Below are 15,408 nucleotides of genomic sequence, written 5' to 3'. Positions count from 1 at the left end.
AGGCGCGAGGTGGGGAGGCCTAGCCAGGAACCCGAGACAGCAGCCTTCCGGCACCAGGCGACGATCAGAACTCCTGCCCGTGTGCGTCCCGTCTCCCGTGTCACCGGGGGCTCCGTCCTACAGGATGGGGGCCACCCAGGGGGTCTCCCTGTCACCTCCTGGTAAGGAGACCCGTCTCTCTGTGAGTACATGTCACAGGGGAAGCTGTCACTGTGACTCAGCACCAGCACTGAGCGCAAGCCCGTCCCAGGCCCAGCCTTGCCCCCGACGCCAAGGGCAGCTCACTGGGATAGTGACGCGAAGCTTCTCTCCAGCCCTTGCTGGCAAGGGCTTTTTATTAAATCGCGAGGCAAGGTGAGGCCTTACGCAAGCCTTTTCTGCATCTACTGAGGACGCCATGCCTTTTCTTCTCCGTGCGCACGGGTTGCCACGGGGGTGAGACACTGAGGTCCTTTGTGCCTTGGTGCTCCTAGCCCTGCTTGGCTGCGACACCCGGGGTGGGGGGGGGGCGGTGGAGGGGCCGGGGCTCTGCCGTGGTCGTGACTGGAGCTACAGCACAGCCCATAGAACATGATCGCAGGACGGTGTGGAGGAGGACTTGGCTCCTGGCTCGGGGCTCCGCCTTCCAGGGAGAACCTTCTGGTACGCCCGGGGCCGTGCACGCAGGTGGGTGTCGGTCACTTAGATGCACGGCTTGGCGCTGCCAGAGGCCACCGTCATGAGCCCAAGGTCACCTTCAGGCACCCCAAAGCCACCAGAGCCGTTTGGGCAAATGGGGAGGACTAAACTTGCCCTACAGTCATTTACAAGTAAGTGTAGAGCAGACCCGGAAACCTTCACACACCAAGTCCGAGAGTCGGCTGCGCTGACGCGGTGGTTCTCACAGCAAAGCACCTGCGTAAGAATAGCTGCGGCAAAAATAACCAAACCCCAACAACCGACCACCTACAAGGGGCCCCCACCGTGCAGGCAGGCGTGGGATGGCCTGGACAGCTCTGTGTGTCGCAGGTGCCGGGGAATGCACACCCCACGCGGCCGTGCCTGGTAAGGGCTCTCATGAGTCGCAGGGCAAAGATGGGCGTCTAGCCGGCAGTGGTGGGTAAGTCCTAGCGATGTGGAAAGAGAAGATGCAGACCTGCTCGGGGCGGGGTGGGGGCTGGGGCTGGGGTCTGGGGCTGGGGCTGGGGGCTGGGGCGGGGCTGGGGGCTGGGGACCGGCCCGGGGTGGGGTCTGCATCAGCAGGTGCTGCACAGACACAGACCTGAGATCTGTGAGGTGGAAGGCATCCTGGATCTGAGGCGGACTTTTCCAGGAACAGGGATGGGGGGGTCGAATGGACACGTATGGGGTCACACGCCTGCCACCAGCTCCGCCTGTCTCTCCAAGGTTGACCTGCTCACGTTTTTAAAACGAGGTCTTGCCTCGTACAGTTGCCTTCTGTGTCCGTGGAGGACTGGTCCAGGAACCCCGAAGATGCCGGAACTTCTGCCTGGGTTTTTGGCACGGATCTGCGGTTTATAAAGCATCATGGTGGCTGTCCACACACAGGGAAACCTGTCGTGGCTCCTGATCTCTGAAGTGTGAGGTTTTGTGCCGCGGAACTGTGCTCAGGATTGATGAGGCCACGCAGGCGTGCCAGGGGTAGGGCTGGCGTGTAACTGTCCTCGCGACGTGAGCTCTTACCAGCCTTATGACAGTTACTAATAAGTGCCATTAACTTCCGACGGGGGTCTCTGGCTGAGCGTGCCCCGGGCCCCAGGTAACCCTCCCTGCAGGAGCATCCTGAAGAGCGCTAAGGACGGCTGTGACGTCTCCTCCCTCCCGCATCACATCCGGTGAGCGTCTGGGGCCCCGCGGGGCCACATGGCACCCGGTCTATTCCTGCTGATGAGGCCTTGTGTGCTCTTGTGGCCAACAATCCCAGGTCACCCCAGGGCCTAGAGGAAGCTTCCTCCCAGCCCGGCGCCCTCCCTCCTCATCCAGGGCCCGCCCTGCTCAGCCAGCGGCCTTCCCAGCACCGCAGTCCTACGGTGCTCCCGGAGGAAAGGCCAGTCCCGGTGCCCCTCCTCCCCACCCCACGGAAGCAGGCACACGGGTCCTGAGTGAGTAGCTGCCCTACAGGACACAGACACAGCCCAGCCGCACCCTAGGGTGGGGTCGCTGCACCCACCACCAGCTACAAGGCACCTGAAACTCACCAGCACACAGGCCGGCAGAGGAAGGGCTTATGAGATGCAGCAGCCTCTGTACTGGGAGTGAGCCCCGAAGACAGCCGGTCCCCACAGGAAAGCCTTCGCTCCGTGTCTACACTGGGAGTGAGCCCCGAAGACAGCCGGTCCCCACAGGAAAGCCTTGGTTCCCTGTCTGAAAGTATACGGGCAGTTTGAGGATTTCCTGTGGCAGGCTGCCAATTCAATCCATGAAGGCTCCCGAGAGCTTCCCTGAGCTTTCTTGGGAAGATGGCCTCCCGGAGCCCAGTTCTGTGGGCCTGGGATCCTGGCTGAATGGAGGCCCCAGGAAAGCCCCCGCCCCAGCCCCCTTCCTTATTAGAATTCAAATGAGGGCTCTTCCGTGTGATGGATGATTTGTGGCAGACCCCGGGCTGGCGGCACAAAGCCCCGTCCCCGAGGGCCTCCCCGCTCCATCTGGCCTGATGCGGGGAGGCGGGCTGCCCCCCGTGGGGCCCGGCCCGCTGCCCAGCTGCCGCCCCAGTCCCTTTGTCCCTCCCGCCCCTGCCCCCGGCTGTGGGCTTCCCCTCCGCGGGCCCGTAGGAGCCCCGCAATGACCTCGAGAGCTGGCTGGTGGGATGGGTCACCTGCCCAAATCTCCGGGGCCTGTGCAAGCCCCGGCGAGGGCTTTGTCCCCTGCCCGCCCTCTCCCGCCTGTCCCTGGCCTCCCACGCAGGACAAAGCTGCTGTCCCCTTGTCGGGTCCGCTGATTAGTCAGCTCAGGGGGGTGGGTGTCACCTGAGGGGCTGGCAGGACCACTCTAGGGTGGCCATGGCAGGGTCCCCATGCCAGGAGGCGGGGGACGGGTCCTGCCCAGACCCTGGCTCGGGAAGCGTGGAGCTGGAGCTGGCTCGTCTGCCCTCCGGCCCCACCCGCCATCAGTGAGCAAGCCTCAGCCTCCTTCCACCCTGGAAGGAAGAGAGGAAGACAGGCGGAGCTTTGAAGCCAGAGCTCGGCGTGGGGTCTGGACGTGAAGTCACCCCAGATCGAGGCCCCCCTACATCCAATGGTAGCACCCTTCCCACACCGAGGAGGCCACAAGCACGAGAGCAGCCACGAGGCAGGGACCCCAGGAGCCCACGGAGCTGGGCGTGGGGTGGGCGGGACATCCCCTCCTCGGACCTCCTGGGGGAAGCCTGGCCCGGTCGCACCTTTTGAATTTCTTACTTTAAACCGACAGCTTCGGAGCGCCTCCCCGCCTCGAGGCTCTAGGGGTGTCCTGGGCCCCTCTACCCTTGCGCAGGCATCTTCTCAGAGACCGGGATGAGGACATTTCCTGGGCTCCGAGGAGGAGCCCGGAGCCGGTGGCCACCTGGTGGCTGGGCAGTGCAAGGGCTCTGGGTTGACGCCCTGGGTGCCCTGTGTTGGCAGAACCGGGGGGGGGGGGGGGGCGGCGATCTGCAATCTGCAGATGGGTTATAATCAGCCTCCGCAAGGAAAGCCACCGCCAAGTGCCTTGGGGCTCACGCCTGTCATCCTAGCTACGCGGGAGGCGGAGATCTGGAGATCTCGCTCTGAAGTCAGCCTGGACAGACAAGTCCGAGAGACGCTTATCCACCAGCTACCAGCAAAAAGCCAGAAGCGCTATGGCTCAAGTGGCAGGACACCAACCTTGAGCGAAATCTAAGTGAGAGTGCAGGACCCTGAGGCTAAGCCCCTGTACTAGTGTCTGCGCACACACGCATGCACACACGTGGAAACTCTGACACAAGCAACAGCTACCGCAGAGTAAGCCAGACGAGACAGGCGGCATCTTGCGTGCTTAGGAGGCCCTGGGGTTGTCAACTCCAGACAGAAGCTAGGACAGGGTGCCAGGCCCAGGGGAAGAGGCTGGGCAGCCCGTGTCTAACCGGGGCAGGATTCGGACTTGGGAAGGTGGGAACCTTCTGGAGAAGAATGATAGTGATAGGTCTTAATCGTGAGTGTATTTGGCTGCGATTTTAAACATCAGGTTTACTGGGGAAGGGGAGTCATGCCTGTGTGGGCCTATCACCCATCCGGACTTCGGTCAGACTTCCGGAAAGCTCTGACACAGCTGTGAGGATGCCCAGAGCCTTGTCACCTGGGGGAGGAAAGCCAGTCACCGGAGCATGTGCCGTTTGATTTCGTTCTGGGGACTTTAAGAGCAGGCACACTGGGTCAGCTGTGACAGAAATGACCAAAGCGCCTGTCTATGCAGTGGGCGCCCAGGAGCCCTGAGTGGGCTTCCGGCTGGACCTGGAGACATTTTTTTTTAATCTCCCCTGAGACAAGGAACCGGCTCCAAAGCCTGGAGCCTTTGGTGCCTTTACCAAAAACCCACTCAACTGCCCTCTCTCTCTGTGATTCTTGCCTCCCAGTTTAAAAGCAAACTCCAACCCACTAAATGGACAAGAGGACAAACCCTTCTCTACGGTTGGAGATCTAGGTCCTCTTCCCTCGGGAAATCATCCAGCCGAACGAGAACTTGGTGGCGATAGAAGTTTGAGTCTCATCATAAACACTCCCTCCCAGAAATGTCATTGCCAGAGGCCCCTTTCCATTAAGTAGCTGGTTCAGAAAGATGCCCCAGCCGGACGAGATGTCGTATGGCTGTAATCCCAGCTACTCGGGAGGTGAAGGCAGGACGATCAAGGTTGGAGGCTAATCTAAGCCATTGTGACACAGCCTATCTGAAAACGAATAAAGCAAAGAGACGGAGGCAGGGCTCAAGGGCTAAGAGCTAAGTGCTCTTAGAGCCAGAAGGAAAGTGGGGGGCGGGGGGTGCCTGGTACTGGGAGCCACAGGTGAGACAGAAGTCTGTGTGGTCAGAAGAGTCGCCTGGGCATTGTTAGAGCACAGGAGATGGATGACTAGGAAGCGTGGCCACAGGCCTAGAGAGCGTGAGGGACAGGAGGAAGCTGGCCGTGCTGGGGACCTGGGGGCCGGGGGGCCCGTGGTGAGGAGAGGGGAGGGGAAGGGGGAGGGGGTCCCCACTCCCAAGAGACTGTGGCTGGCGTGGCACAGCACGTCCTCCATCGGTAGCTCGTGCCTGGAATCCCGGCCACTGGAAGGCCGAGGCTGGAAGGCCGGCGGGCGTAGAACATTCCTGAGCCCCTCCCCTTCTCAACCGAGAGCCGCCGGTGTTTCACCGGCTCAGCGCCCCTGGTGGCCTCCCACCGGCTGACCTGTGTTAGGAGGGGCTCTGGGCCGGGGCGGAGCCCTTCTCTCCCTGCCTCCCCCAGGGTCTGGGGCCTCCTCGGTTCCGTCCCGTCCCGTGCCGGGACAGTGGCAGACAGCAGCGGCCGAGGACCTAGCTGGGGCTCCACAGGCCACGGGCCTCCCTGGCCCCCCAGCTCTGGTCCCCGAGGGGGGCTAGAACCCAGGCCCTGAGTCAGCGTCATCTGGGTCACGGGGCCGTCGTGGAAACTGGATTCTGATCTTAAGGGAGATGGTGCTTGAAGATGAATGAGGGCTCCGTCGGCCCCGTGACTCGCCACACACGGAGGCTGGGCCTCCCCATCCGCTGCCCGCTGCCCGGCCACGCCACACGCCAGGCCTCAGCCCCCTGCGGTCCTGGACACGGAGGCGCCGCCCCACGGCGGACGGGGGAGCGGGCAGCGAAGCGGCTCCCAGACCCCCACGCAGGAAGGGCCGGGGCGTCTGGGCCCCGGGGAGCCGCGGGCAACGCCGGGGCTTCCGGGGTCAACCGCGGGGCGGGGGCGCCTGCCTCCTCCACACCGGCCCCGCGGCCGGAAGAGGCACCCTGGCTGCAAGCCTGAGCACCGGGCGTCCTTGATTAGGGAAGCACAGCCTTGGACTTTGTATTTGAGGCATTCTAGCAAAGGTAAAATGCTCTCGCTCTCCCTCTCCCTCTCTCTGGCCCACTTTTCGTCTCTGCCTTGGGCAGGCTAGATACTTTTTGCTACTTGTAGCTGTGGGGGCTGGCAGTGGACCAGAACGGAGCGGTGCTGGAGCCTTTGCGGCGATGGTGTCTTGCCAGTGTCCTGGCGCAGTGGAGGGCAGGAGCCCCGCTCATTGGGGGGGGGGGGCAGGAGTGGATAAGGGGACTGGAGCTGCGGCTAGCCCCTCGGGCTCCAGGGCGGTGGTGCCCTGGGAGCCTGTATGTGCGCCTGGGGCCTCGGGGCGGAGGCCCAGCCTGCAGCTCAGTCACCGTGCACCTGTTACCCCTGGGGGCCGCCCGAGACCTGGCTCCTGGCTGCCTCTCGGTGGCCGGCTCTCGCCCCTCCACGCGTGCGGCATCGGCAGAGGGTCCTTGGGCCACCTCCAGCCCCGGTGCGGGGTGGGGCCCGTCGTAGAACCGGGTCCCGCCCTCGGCCCTCTGCTGGACCTGAGGTGTGCGGGGACTGGACGCGGCCGCCCAGGCGGCTCTGCAGACCCCTGTGGGAGGACCGGGGCAGAGGTCTGGGGAAAGGCTCGGCTCATGAGAGAGGGAGAGGGCCGGGGCAGGGACCCCAGGCTGCGGGGGTGAGGGGGTAGGGGCGACCTTGGCAGTGAGCGGCTCTCGGGCTCAGCTCTCCAGGTCAGGCTGGTGGGACTGGACCCCAGAGGGCGTCAGGGTCCTTCAACGGCCCTGCCACGGCGTCATACACTGGGGAGGAGAGGGGCTGTGTCTAGGGCCCCTCTGACAAGCCCTCGGGGAGGGGCGGGACTGGATCCAAGGACTAGGTCTCCCTCGTCCCCCCCCCCCCCCCGCACCCGAGCCTGTGGGAGCACGTGATGGAGTGGTGTGAAGAGCTCCCGGTAACCATGACAACTGCCGACAGCCCCCCACCCACGAGGGAAATGGTGGGGTCCATACCAAGTGAAGGAGTCCTATGAAGACGGGGGCGGGGAGGAGTGGAGGAGAGGGGAGCCCCGTGCACGACACACAGGAGCTCTGCGGAAAGGGAGGCCTTCCGGTGGTGTGGGAGGAGGACTCTGCACCGAGGGCTACCTGGTATGGGGCAGGCACATCGCAGGAGGCACGGACTCCACCACTGAGCTGCGATGCCTTTAATTATTAACATTTGCCGTCCTCGGGCTGGGGATATGGCCTAGTGGCAAGAGCGCTTGCCTCGTATACATGAGGCCCTGGGTTCAATTCCCCAGCACCACATATACAGAAAACGGCCAGAAGTGGCGCTGTGGCTCAAGTGGCAGAGTGCTAGCCTTGAGCAAAAAGAAGCCAGGGACAGTGCTCAGGCCCTGAGTCCAGGCCCTAGGACTGGCAAAAACAAAACAAAACAAAACATTTGCCGTCCTCTGGCATCCGCAGAACGCCGCGGAGTGGGGTGGGGGTGGGAGAGTGCTTGATGCACATCTCCCAGTTCTGAAAAGCAAACAGTAATAATAATAAACACCAAATGGAAGCCATACATCAACGGTCTCATTACAAGCAGGAGCAAACGGGCCGGAAGGCCGGGCAGGGCATTCTCCCCTGGCCGGGCAGCAGGTCCCTTCCAGAGACGGAGTCACCGTCGTAAAAGTCATCCCATTAAGCAAGTAAATACAAAGACAGTCGTGCTAAAAGTCCAGCGTCAAGGCACCACTCACGGGTGAGCGGATACCGTTCCGTCGCGATCCGCGGCCCCCTCGTGGCGGGGGGGGGGGGGGGTGTGCGGCGCCTATTCCGCTCAGTTGCCTGGAACACAGCTTCTCTCTGCGTCAATTCTTTGTGGCTGGCTCCAGACGGAGCCGGAGGAGCGGGAAACGCGCGTGCCGCCGGCGCTGACTGCGTTTGCTCACCACGGAGCCTCCTGCTTTTCTCCGGCGCCGGGAGGTGGGGGCCTGTCCTCAGCCTGCCTTTCACCTCTGGGTCCCCCGCAGATGGGGAGGCAGGGGAGAGCCGGGAGAGGGGGCCGTGGGGCCTCCTGGGAGTGGATGACGGTCCAAAAATGACCAGGGAGCCGCCAGTCCTGGGCTCCCGGTGGGTCTCCTGGCCCAGCAAGCAGAGGAGGAGAGGAACCTGTGAGTGGGAGGCGCAGAGGAAGTGCTGCCGGGACCCCAGGCCAAGGGCTCTGGAGACCCCAGGCGGAGCCCTGAAGCCGGCGTTGGCCCCACCCGGACACCTGGATGGCAGAGGGCTGGGGTGTCAGCCCCCAGATCCAAGCCTCCCTCCGGCAACCGTGCTCAGGGAGCAGGACTAGCAACCCCCCCGGGAAGCAAACGGCAGGCCTGAGCTGGCCCAGGGGTTGCCCCGCGGCCTGCTGGGGTGACACGGGCAGGCAGCTGGTTTGTCCACTTCCTGAAGGACGGCCTGGGAGGCTGCCAGACAGCTCTGGGGACCGAGCTCCCGCGTGTGAGCTTTCAGCCTCAGTCTTTTCTTTCAAAGTACAGCCCGCAGGAAGACCACTCTGGCCCCCGCAGGGTGAGGCTGCGGACGTTTCTGAGATAACCGGGAATGAAGACATCCCTTTGTCTCTTGCACTCATGGGTGGCCTGTGGCTCCCGATGGCACCCAGGAGCAAAGCAGGGCTCCACCTGGGGCTGTGAGCCCCGGGGTGAGATAATAAAAGGGAAGGGCAGAAGCTGGCGCTGAGATGGGGGCTGGCTGCTGTCTAAGAAAGGAGGCTGCGGCCTTGCTGAGAAACAATGGTGAGCCGAAGCATGTGCTCCAGAGTTCAGACGCTGACACCCCAAGCCCCCAAACCTCAGGCCGTCTTCAAGGAGGTGACAGAGGTAGAGTAAGAGCGCTACGGTGGCTCTGATCACGGCTGGCTGCGAAGAGAGGAGGACGCGGACGTGGCCGGCTGAAGCCACCGGAGAGGACGCCAGCCACAAGCCCCAGGGGAGGCCCCAGAGAAGCTGGCCCTGCCACACCTCCTCCTCAGGCTTCAGCCTCCGGAGGGCATGGCTGTGGCTGGTCCTTGGCTCTGGGGTCTGAGCAAATGAGCGTGCAGACCACAGAGTCAAAGCGTGCAGGCTGCGAGGGAGCCGGCGAGGTGTGTCTCTACGGGAGTGCCCGGCAGGCCCAGATCAGCAGTGGCGGGGCCTCGGGCAGGAGCGTGGCCAGCACTCGGGACCCTGCCGAGGGAACCTGGACAGCTGGAGTGAGGCCAGCAAGCGGGGTGTGTGTGTGCGTGTGTGTGTGTGTGTGTGCGCACGCGCGCGCGTGCGTGGGTTTGCTGTGAGTGAGGTCTGAGAGAGAGGGCCCGGGACCCCATGTCGGCCTCCACTCTGAGTGGAGAGGGACCCACCGGGTGTCAGAGAAGGGACAGGATCTGATTTGCATCTCAGAAGAGCCCTTGGCCTGTTGTGTTGACCTTGAAAGAGGCCAATGTCAAAGGCTGTAGAATTCTCTTGTAGCTACGAATATAAATGGTACAGCATTTAGATTAGCAACAAAATCGATTACTTAGTTGAAATGGACAAATTCCTAGAAAGACACAGGCCAACAAAATAGACTCAAGAAGAAACAGAAACAAACAAAAACACTTCAATGGATAACAAGAGATTCTGAGTAGGAAATTGTAAAGCCTCCTTAGTGCTGGCCCTAATGACTTCGTTGGTGAAATCTACTAAGAATTAAAGAAAAACGAATGACAATAGTTCACAAACGCTACCGAGAAACAAATGAAAAAGCAGAGACTACTTCCCAACCCATCCCTAGCCACGCTGACACCAAAACCAGACGAAAGCAAGACAAGAAAATAAACCCACAGACCCATGTCCTTTATGAATATAGGCACAAACCCCTCAACAAGCTGGGCACGGGGCCACATCTACAATCCCCGCGCTCAGGAGGCCGAGGCAGGAGGAGCGCCAGCCTGGGATAAACAATGAAATTCTGCCTCACAAAGGAAACAGGGAAGCAGCCTCCGAACCAAGACCTGGGGATGTAGCTCAGTGGTGGAGTGTTTGTTCCTCTGCTTGTACAAAGCCTTGCTTTTGATCCCCAGTAACGTGCATGCATTCACACACACATGCACACTCATGCTCACACACATACACAATCATGCACATGTGCATACATATGCATATACACACATCGATGAACTATTAGCAAACTGAGTCTGGGAACATCAACAGGATTATGCGCCACGACCAAATAGGATTTATCTCAGTCATGCAAGGTTGGCTTAATAAAAAAAAAAAAATCCATTAGGGCAAGCAGTTTGTCCTAATGGTAGAGTGCTTGCCTAGCATGCCTGAAGCCCTGGGTTCAATTCCTTGGTACCACATACACGGGAAAAAAAAAAGCCGGAAGTGACTCAGGTGGCAGAGTGCTATGAGCAAAAAGAGCTCAAGGACAGTGCTCAGGCCCTGAGTTCAGGCCCCAGGACTGGCAACAACAACAAAAAGAATAAGTTTAATAAAAGAAGTGCAAAACTTGACTGAAAACTATAAAACATTACTGAAAGACATTAAAGGAGCCTAAATAACTTGCAAGTACTGTAAGGATTAACACGGTGACGATTCTGGGTCCTAACACCCTAAATTGATCTGGGAATACAACAAACCTTTGCTCCAAAACCTCAGCTGCCTTTTGCAGAAATCAACAAGCGCATCCTCAAATTCATATAGACTTGAAAGGAACCCAAAGCGGCCAAAATAGCCATGACAAACAACAAGATTCACACGTCCCAACTTTAAAATGTATGTCATAGGCACTTACGGACTGCTTCTCCTTGGGGTATACCGGCTGGGCCAGGGCTAGGACAGTCTTTCATTCCCAGAGCCCGGTGACCCTCAGACAACTCCGAGGAATGAATGAATGATGTTCAGCGTCCACTCTCATGCCCCAGCCAGGAGCTGTTTGTTGACTCTGAGTCTTGGGTGTCGTCTGAGGTTAGAGATTGGCGAGGGGGTTTGCCGAGCAAGTGACCGATTTAGTAGCAGGCACAGCCCTGACGGTGCGTGACATCGGTACTCCTCTCAACCTGAGCTGTGTCGTTGCCCCCGACCTCTGACCACATGTTTTCCTGAGGGGCTGTGCTTGGTGCGGTGGGCATCAGAAATCAGACACGCCTCGGCTGGCAGCAGAGGGGGGCATCCTGGTGACGTCCCAGACTTTCCCCTTCCCTTGTCCTTTCTGAGGCTGTGCACGATGGACCAGTTACTGTCTACTCCCTGCCACGTCCTCAAGTGGCCTCGGGCTGCCCTCTGCGGGGAGCCTTCCCCACCTTCCCTACCCAAACCTCTGCCCCACTGGGATGTGGGGGGCCTTGTCATCGATGCTGCTCTGTGGGTCGCACACATCATGAAGAAAACGGATGGTCCCTGTCTGGACCCCTCAAGGTAGAACTCATGTTTTGCTAGTCATCTCTATTCAAGTAATATTTACGTGCAACAGAATGCACAGTATTAGGCCCAGGACTTGATGGATTTGGCAGGTGCTACCGTTGCGCAACCACTACAATCACGACACAGTGGGTGTGTGTCACGCCGGGAAGGGCCTTCATGCCCTCCCCCACGCTAGAACCACCACTACCTTCTGGGAGCCTAGCTCTCGTTCCTAAGATACCAGTGTTGCCTACAACGTTTTCCTTCCCGATTGTCGGGGCTTAGGTTTCCCTCGCCTGTTCCATGGGCTTGTCCTTCTGCACGCAGCTCAGATAGCAGCATGGACGGCCCTGCTTGCCCCGGCCTTAAGAAACTCACACCTCGGCCTGTGACGTCAGTGACTTTGGGGGGGGGGCCCTTTACAGGGCTGGCAGGGCTCCCTCTAGCTCTTATTTGCTAAGGTGTTGTGTATGAATCATGAATGAAAGCTGAATTTCGCCAAATAACTTCTTTCTTTTTTTGTTTCCCTCAGAATGATCAAGTGGCTTTTCTGTTCTGCCGATAGGGTAAATTGATTTAGAAACATGAACTAAGTTGGCCTTTCTGGAGCACACCCCGTCGGGTGTTATGCATTCTTCTTTTCATACCTCGCTAGACTCTGTTTTCTGGGTTCTGTGAAGGGCTTTTGTGTCTAGGCTCGTGAGAAACAGTGGGCTTCAACCTTCTTTTCTTGTCCTGTCCCTATCTGGTTTGGGTGCCAGGGAGAGGAAAGGATGGTTTCAGGAGAACCAGGAAGGCGCTGCCTGGGTGGGAGGGAGGGGCGTAGCATAGCGTGCTAACCCACTAGCAGGGCCTCTCCACCTGGACTCCCTTCTTCCTAGCAGCACTGCCTCCTCTGGGCTGCCATCCCCACTGTGTGGCCGTCCCGGGCCTCCACGGCCCGGAGTACTCCTCTGCTAGGCGCTCTTCTAAACACTGCGCGGTGGCGGGCCTCTGAGCCCCGCAGAAGGACGCCCGGCCCCGAGGGACAGTGTCTGTAACACAAGGAGGGACGGAGGAGACAGGGCATCTCCCACGAAGGCGCTGAGAGTTCGCGACAGGCACAGCAGTACAGGAACCACATTTGGGATCTAGCCCTGGGCTGGTGCTGGCAGCGGCCGGTCACAGATGCGCCCCCAAATCAAGGCTGAAGGCTCAGGAGAGACATGGCTGCCCTGGGAGAATACAGAAGGGCAGGAAGAGGGTCCCTGCCAGAGAGCAGGCAATGGCTCATGGGCGTGGGCTGCGCAGGCCGTGGGTACCAGAGAGGGAAGAGAGACCAAGGGCGGCGCGAGTGGGCATGGGCGCAGCCGACGGGGGAAGCGGGGTCCTGAAGGCACAAGCTCTGGTCAACAGTCCACGGGACAAAACCTGCTGAGGTCTCCAGGAAGGCCGGTGGGGGGCTGGGGAGGCCAGGTGACCAGAACAGTAAGCGCGGCTGTGGAGAGACTGCTTGGCAGTCCCTAGCGGGTCCCGTCCCTCTCCACGGCCCTCCTCCCGCTTCCCTTCGGTGCTCCCTGTCCACCTCGAGCCAGAACTCCAAGCCTAGGGACTCGGCTCACCCAAGATCCCCAGACTCTGCACGTTCAGCTCAAGTGCACCTCTGCCCCGGTGGCACCAGCAGGAGCCTTGGGCTGACCCTCTTTCTGTAGTCATCTGAGAAGCTCCTACCCACAGGTCCTTGGCTGGTATTGGCTTATCCCTGAGCCCCCCAGACTTAACATCTGAGGATACTAAACCCTCCACCTGTAGAGACGCAAGGGGCGTGGGCAGTTGCTTTGCGGGCTGCCTCCCCTCCCCTTCCTGGACGAGAAACACAACACACTCAAAACACATTCTCCACGGGCCAGGCTGCTCTGGGATGAAATGGCCCTTGGCAACGTTCACCCCACAACTGCCAGGGGTGAAGTTTCAGTATCCATCCGCTTGCCGGTCCCCGGGGAGTCCAGACGCCCCTTCCCAGACCTGCAGGGCTCTGGGCCAGGCCTGGCCATTTCCACACGTTTCAGACGCTTCTCTGGGCCTCGCACCCAGGGAGGAAGGGCCCCAGGAAAGGCCTGGAAGCGCTGCCCTGAGCGGCGGTGGAGGAGGACGGCAGCCGGGCACTGCCGGGGAGGGCAAGGGTGGGCCGGGCACTGAAGGGGAGGGCAAGGGTGGGCCGGGCACTGAAGGGGAGGGCAAGGGTGGGCCGGGCACTGAAGGGGAGGGCAAGAGTGGGCTGGGCACTGAAGGGGAGGGCAAGGGTGGGCTGGGCACTGAAGGGGAGGGCAAGGGTGGGCTGGGCACTGAAGGGGAGGGCAAGGGTGGGCTGGGCACTGAAGGGGAGGGCAAGGGTGGGCCGGGCACTGAAGGGGAGGGCAAGGGTGGGCTGGGCACTGAAGGGGAGGGCAAGAGTGGGCTGGGCACTGAAGGGGAGGGCAAGGGTGGGCTGGGCACTGAAGGGGAGGGCAAGGGTGGGCTGGGCACTGAAGGGGAGGGCAAGGGCGCGCCGGGCACTGCCGAGGAGGGCAAAGGTGGGCTGGGCACTGCAGGGGAGGGCAAGGGAGCTCCAGGCACTGCTGGGGAGGGCAAGGGCGTGCCGGGCACTGCAGGGGAGGGCAAGGGTGGACTGGGCACTGCAGGGGAGGGCAAGGGAGCTCCAGGCACTGCTGGGGAGGGCAAGGGCGGGCCAGGTACTGCCGGGGAGGGCAAGGGAGCACCGGGCACTTCAGGGGAGGGCAAGGGGGTGCCGGCCACTGCAGGGGAGGGCAAGGGAGCACGCACTTCAGGGGAGGGCAAGGGTGCGCTGGGCACTGCAGGGGAGGGCAAGGGCGCGCCGGGCACTGCAGGGGGGGAGGGCAGGAGGGCGCCGGACACTGCAGGGGGGAGGGCAGGAGGGCGCCGGGCACTGCCGGGGAGGACAGGGGAGAGCCGGGCCCTGCAGTGTGCACACCCTCCATGCACCACCCCGCAGAACCCTCGCCCACCGCACCCGGCCGGCGTGCAGAACCCCGGCCCGCATGCAGCACCCTACTCGGTGCACAACCCCCCCCCCCCCCAGAGTGCAAGCGTGCAGCCTCCCGCCGGCGTGACCGCCCCACCCTGCGCGAAGCACCTGAGCCCGCGTGCGGCGCCCCCGGGAAAGACGGAAAAGCCCTTCCGAACCCCGGCGGCCTCCGGTGCCCTCGCCCACAGCCCGCGGCCCGCGCGGTCCCGGCACCGGGCCCCAGGGCAGGTCGCGGGCCCGGCGAGCACCGCGGCGGGGCGGCCGGCGGGAGCCGCCCGGAGCCGCCCGGCCTCCGCCCGAGCCGCGCCCCGCCCCGCCCGGCCCGGCCCTCCGGGGGCGTTCGGGGCGGGGCGGGCGGGGGCGGGCGGCGCTGATTGGGCGGCGCCTGTGATTGGCGGGGGCGGGAGCCACTGGCCGCGGCCGCCGGCGCCGGCGGCGCTCGCCCCGGCTCGGCTCGGCTCGGCGCCCCTCGGCTGGGCTCGGCTGCGCGGCCGCGGACCGGCGTGCGCGACGCGGGGAGCGCGGGGGGCGCGGGGCGCGGGCCTCGGCGGCGGCGGCGGCGGCGGCGGCGGCGGCGGAGGAAGCCGAGGGCCCCCGCCCGCCCGGTGCTCTCGACGAGGCGGGGACGTCGCCGCGGCGGGGCCTCGGACGGGCGGCTCGCGGGGCGGCGGGGCGCGGCGGGGGCGCGGCGCGGCGCGGCCCGCCCGGGGGCGCTTCGGGCCCGGCCAGCGCGGGCGGCGCTCGGTGGACGCGGACGCGGACGCGGACGCACGGCTGGCCGGCCCCTCCCTGCCCGCGCGCCCGGGCGCCCACTCGCCGGCGCGGGGCCCGGGAGCGATGACATCGACGGGGAAGGACGGCGGCGGGGCGCAGCACGCGCAGTATGTGGGGCCCTACCGGCTGGAGAAGACGCTGGGCAAGGGGCAGACAGGTGCGTGCGCGCCGCGGGGCCGGGGCGCGGGGCGCGGGGCC

The 15,408-nt window shown here is 62.7% G+C and overlaps 1 protein-coding gene across 5 annotated transcripts in view; it reads left to right on the top strand.

Annotated features, from left to right (window-relative positions):
• Positions 1-15,273: 15,273 nt before the first annotated feature.
• Positions 15,274-15,408, top strand: part of Brsk2 (BR serine/threonine kinase 2) — a 56,592-nt gene continuing 56,457 nt past the window's right edge. For all 5 annotated transcript variants that reach the window (XM_048359342.1, XM_048359340.1, XM_048359339.1 and 2 more), the window contains exon 1: positions 15,274-15,367. In XM_048359342.1, the coding sequence (XP_048215299.1) occupies positions 15,274-15,367 (94 nt within the window). The remainder of the gene's footprint in view (positions 15,368-15,408) is intronic.

Source organism: Perognathus longimembris, chromosome 13 (assembly GCF_023159225.1).
Source record: "Perognathus longimembris pacificus isolate PPM17 chromosome 13, ASM2315922v1, whole genome shotgun sequence".
Lineage (NCBI taxonomy): Eukaryota > Metazoa > Chordata > Mammalia > Rodentia > Heteromyidae > Perognathus > Perognathus longimembris.
This window is presented reverse-complemented; position numbering and strand designations above follow the sequence as displayed.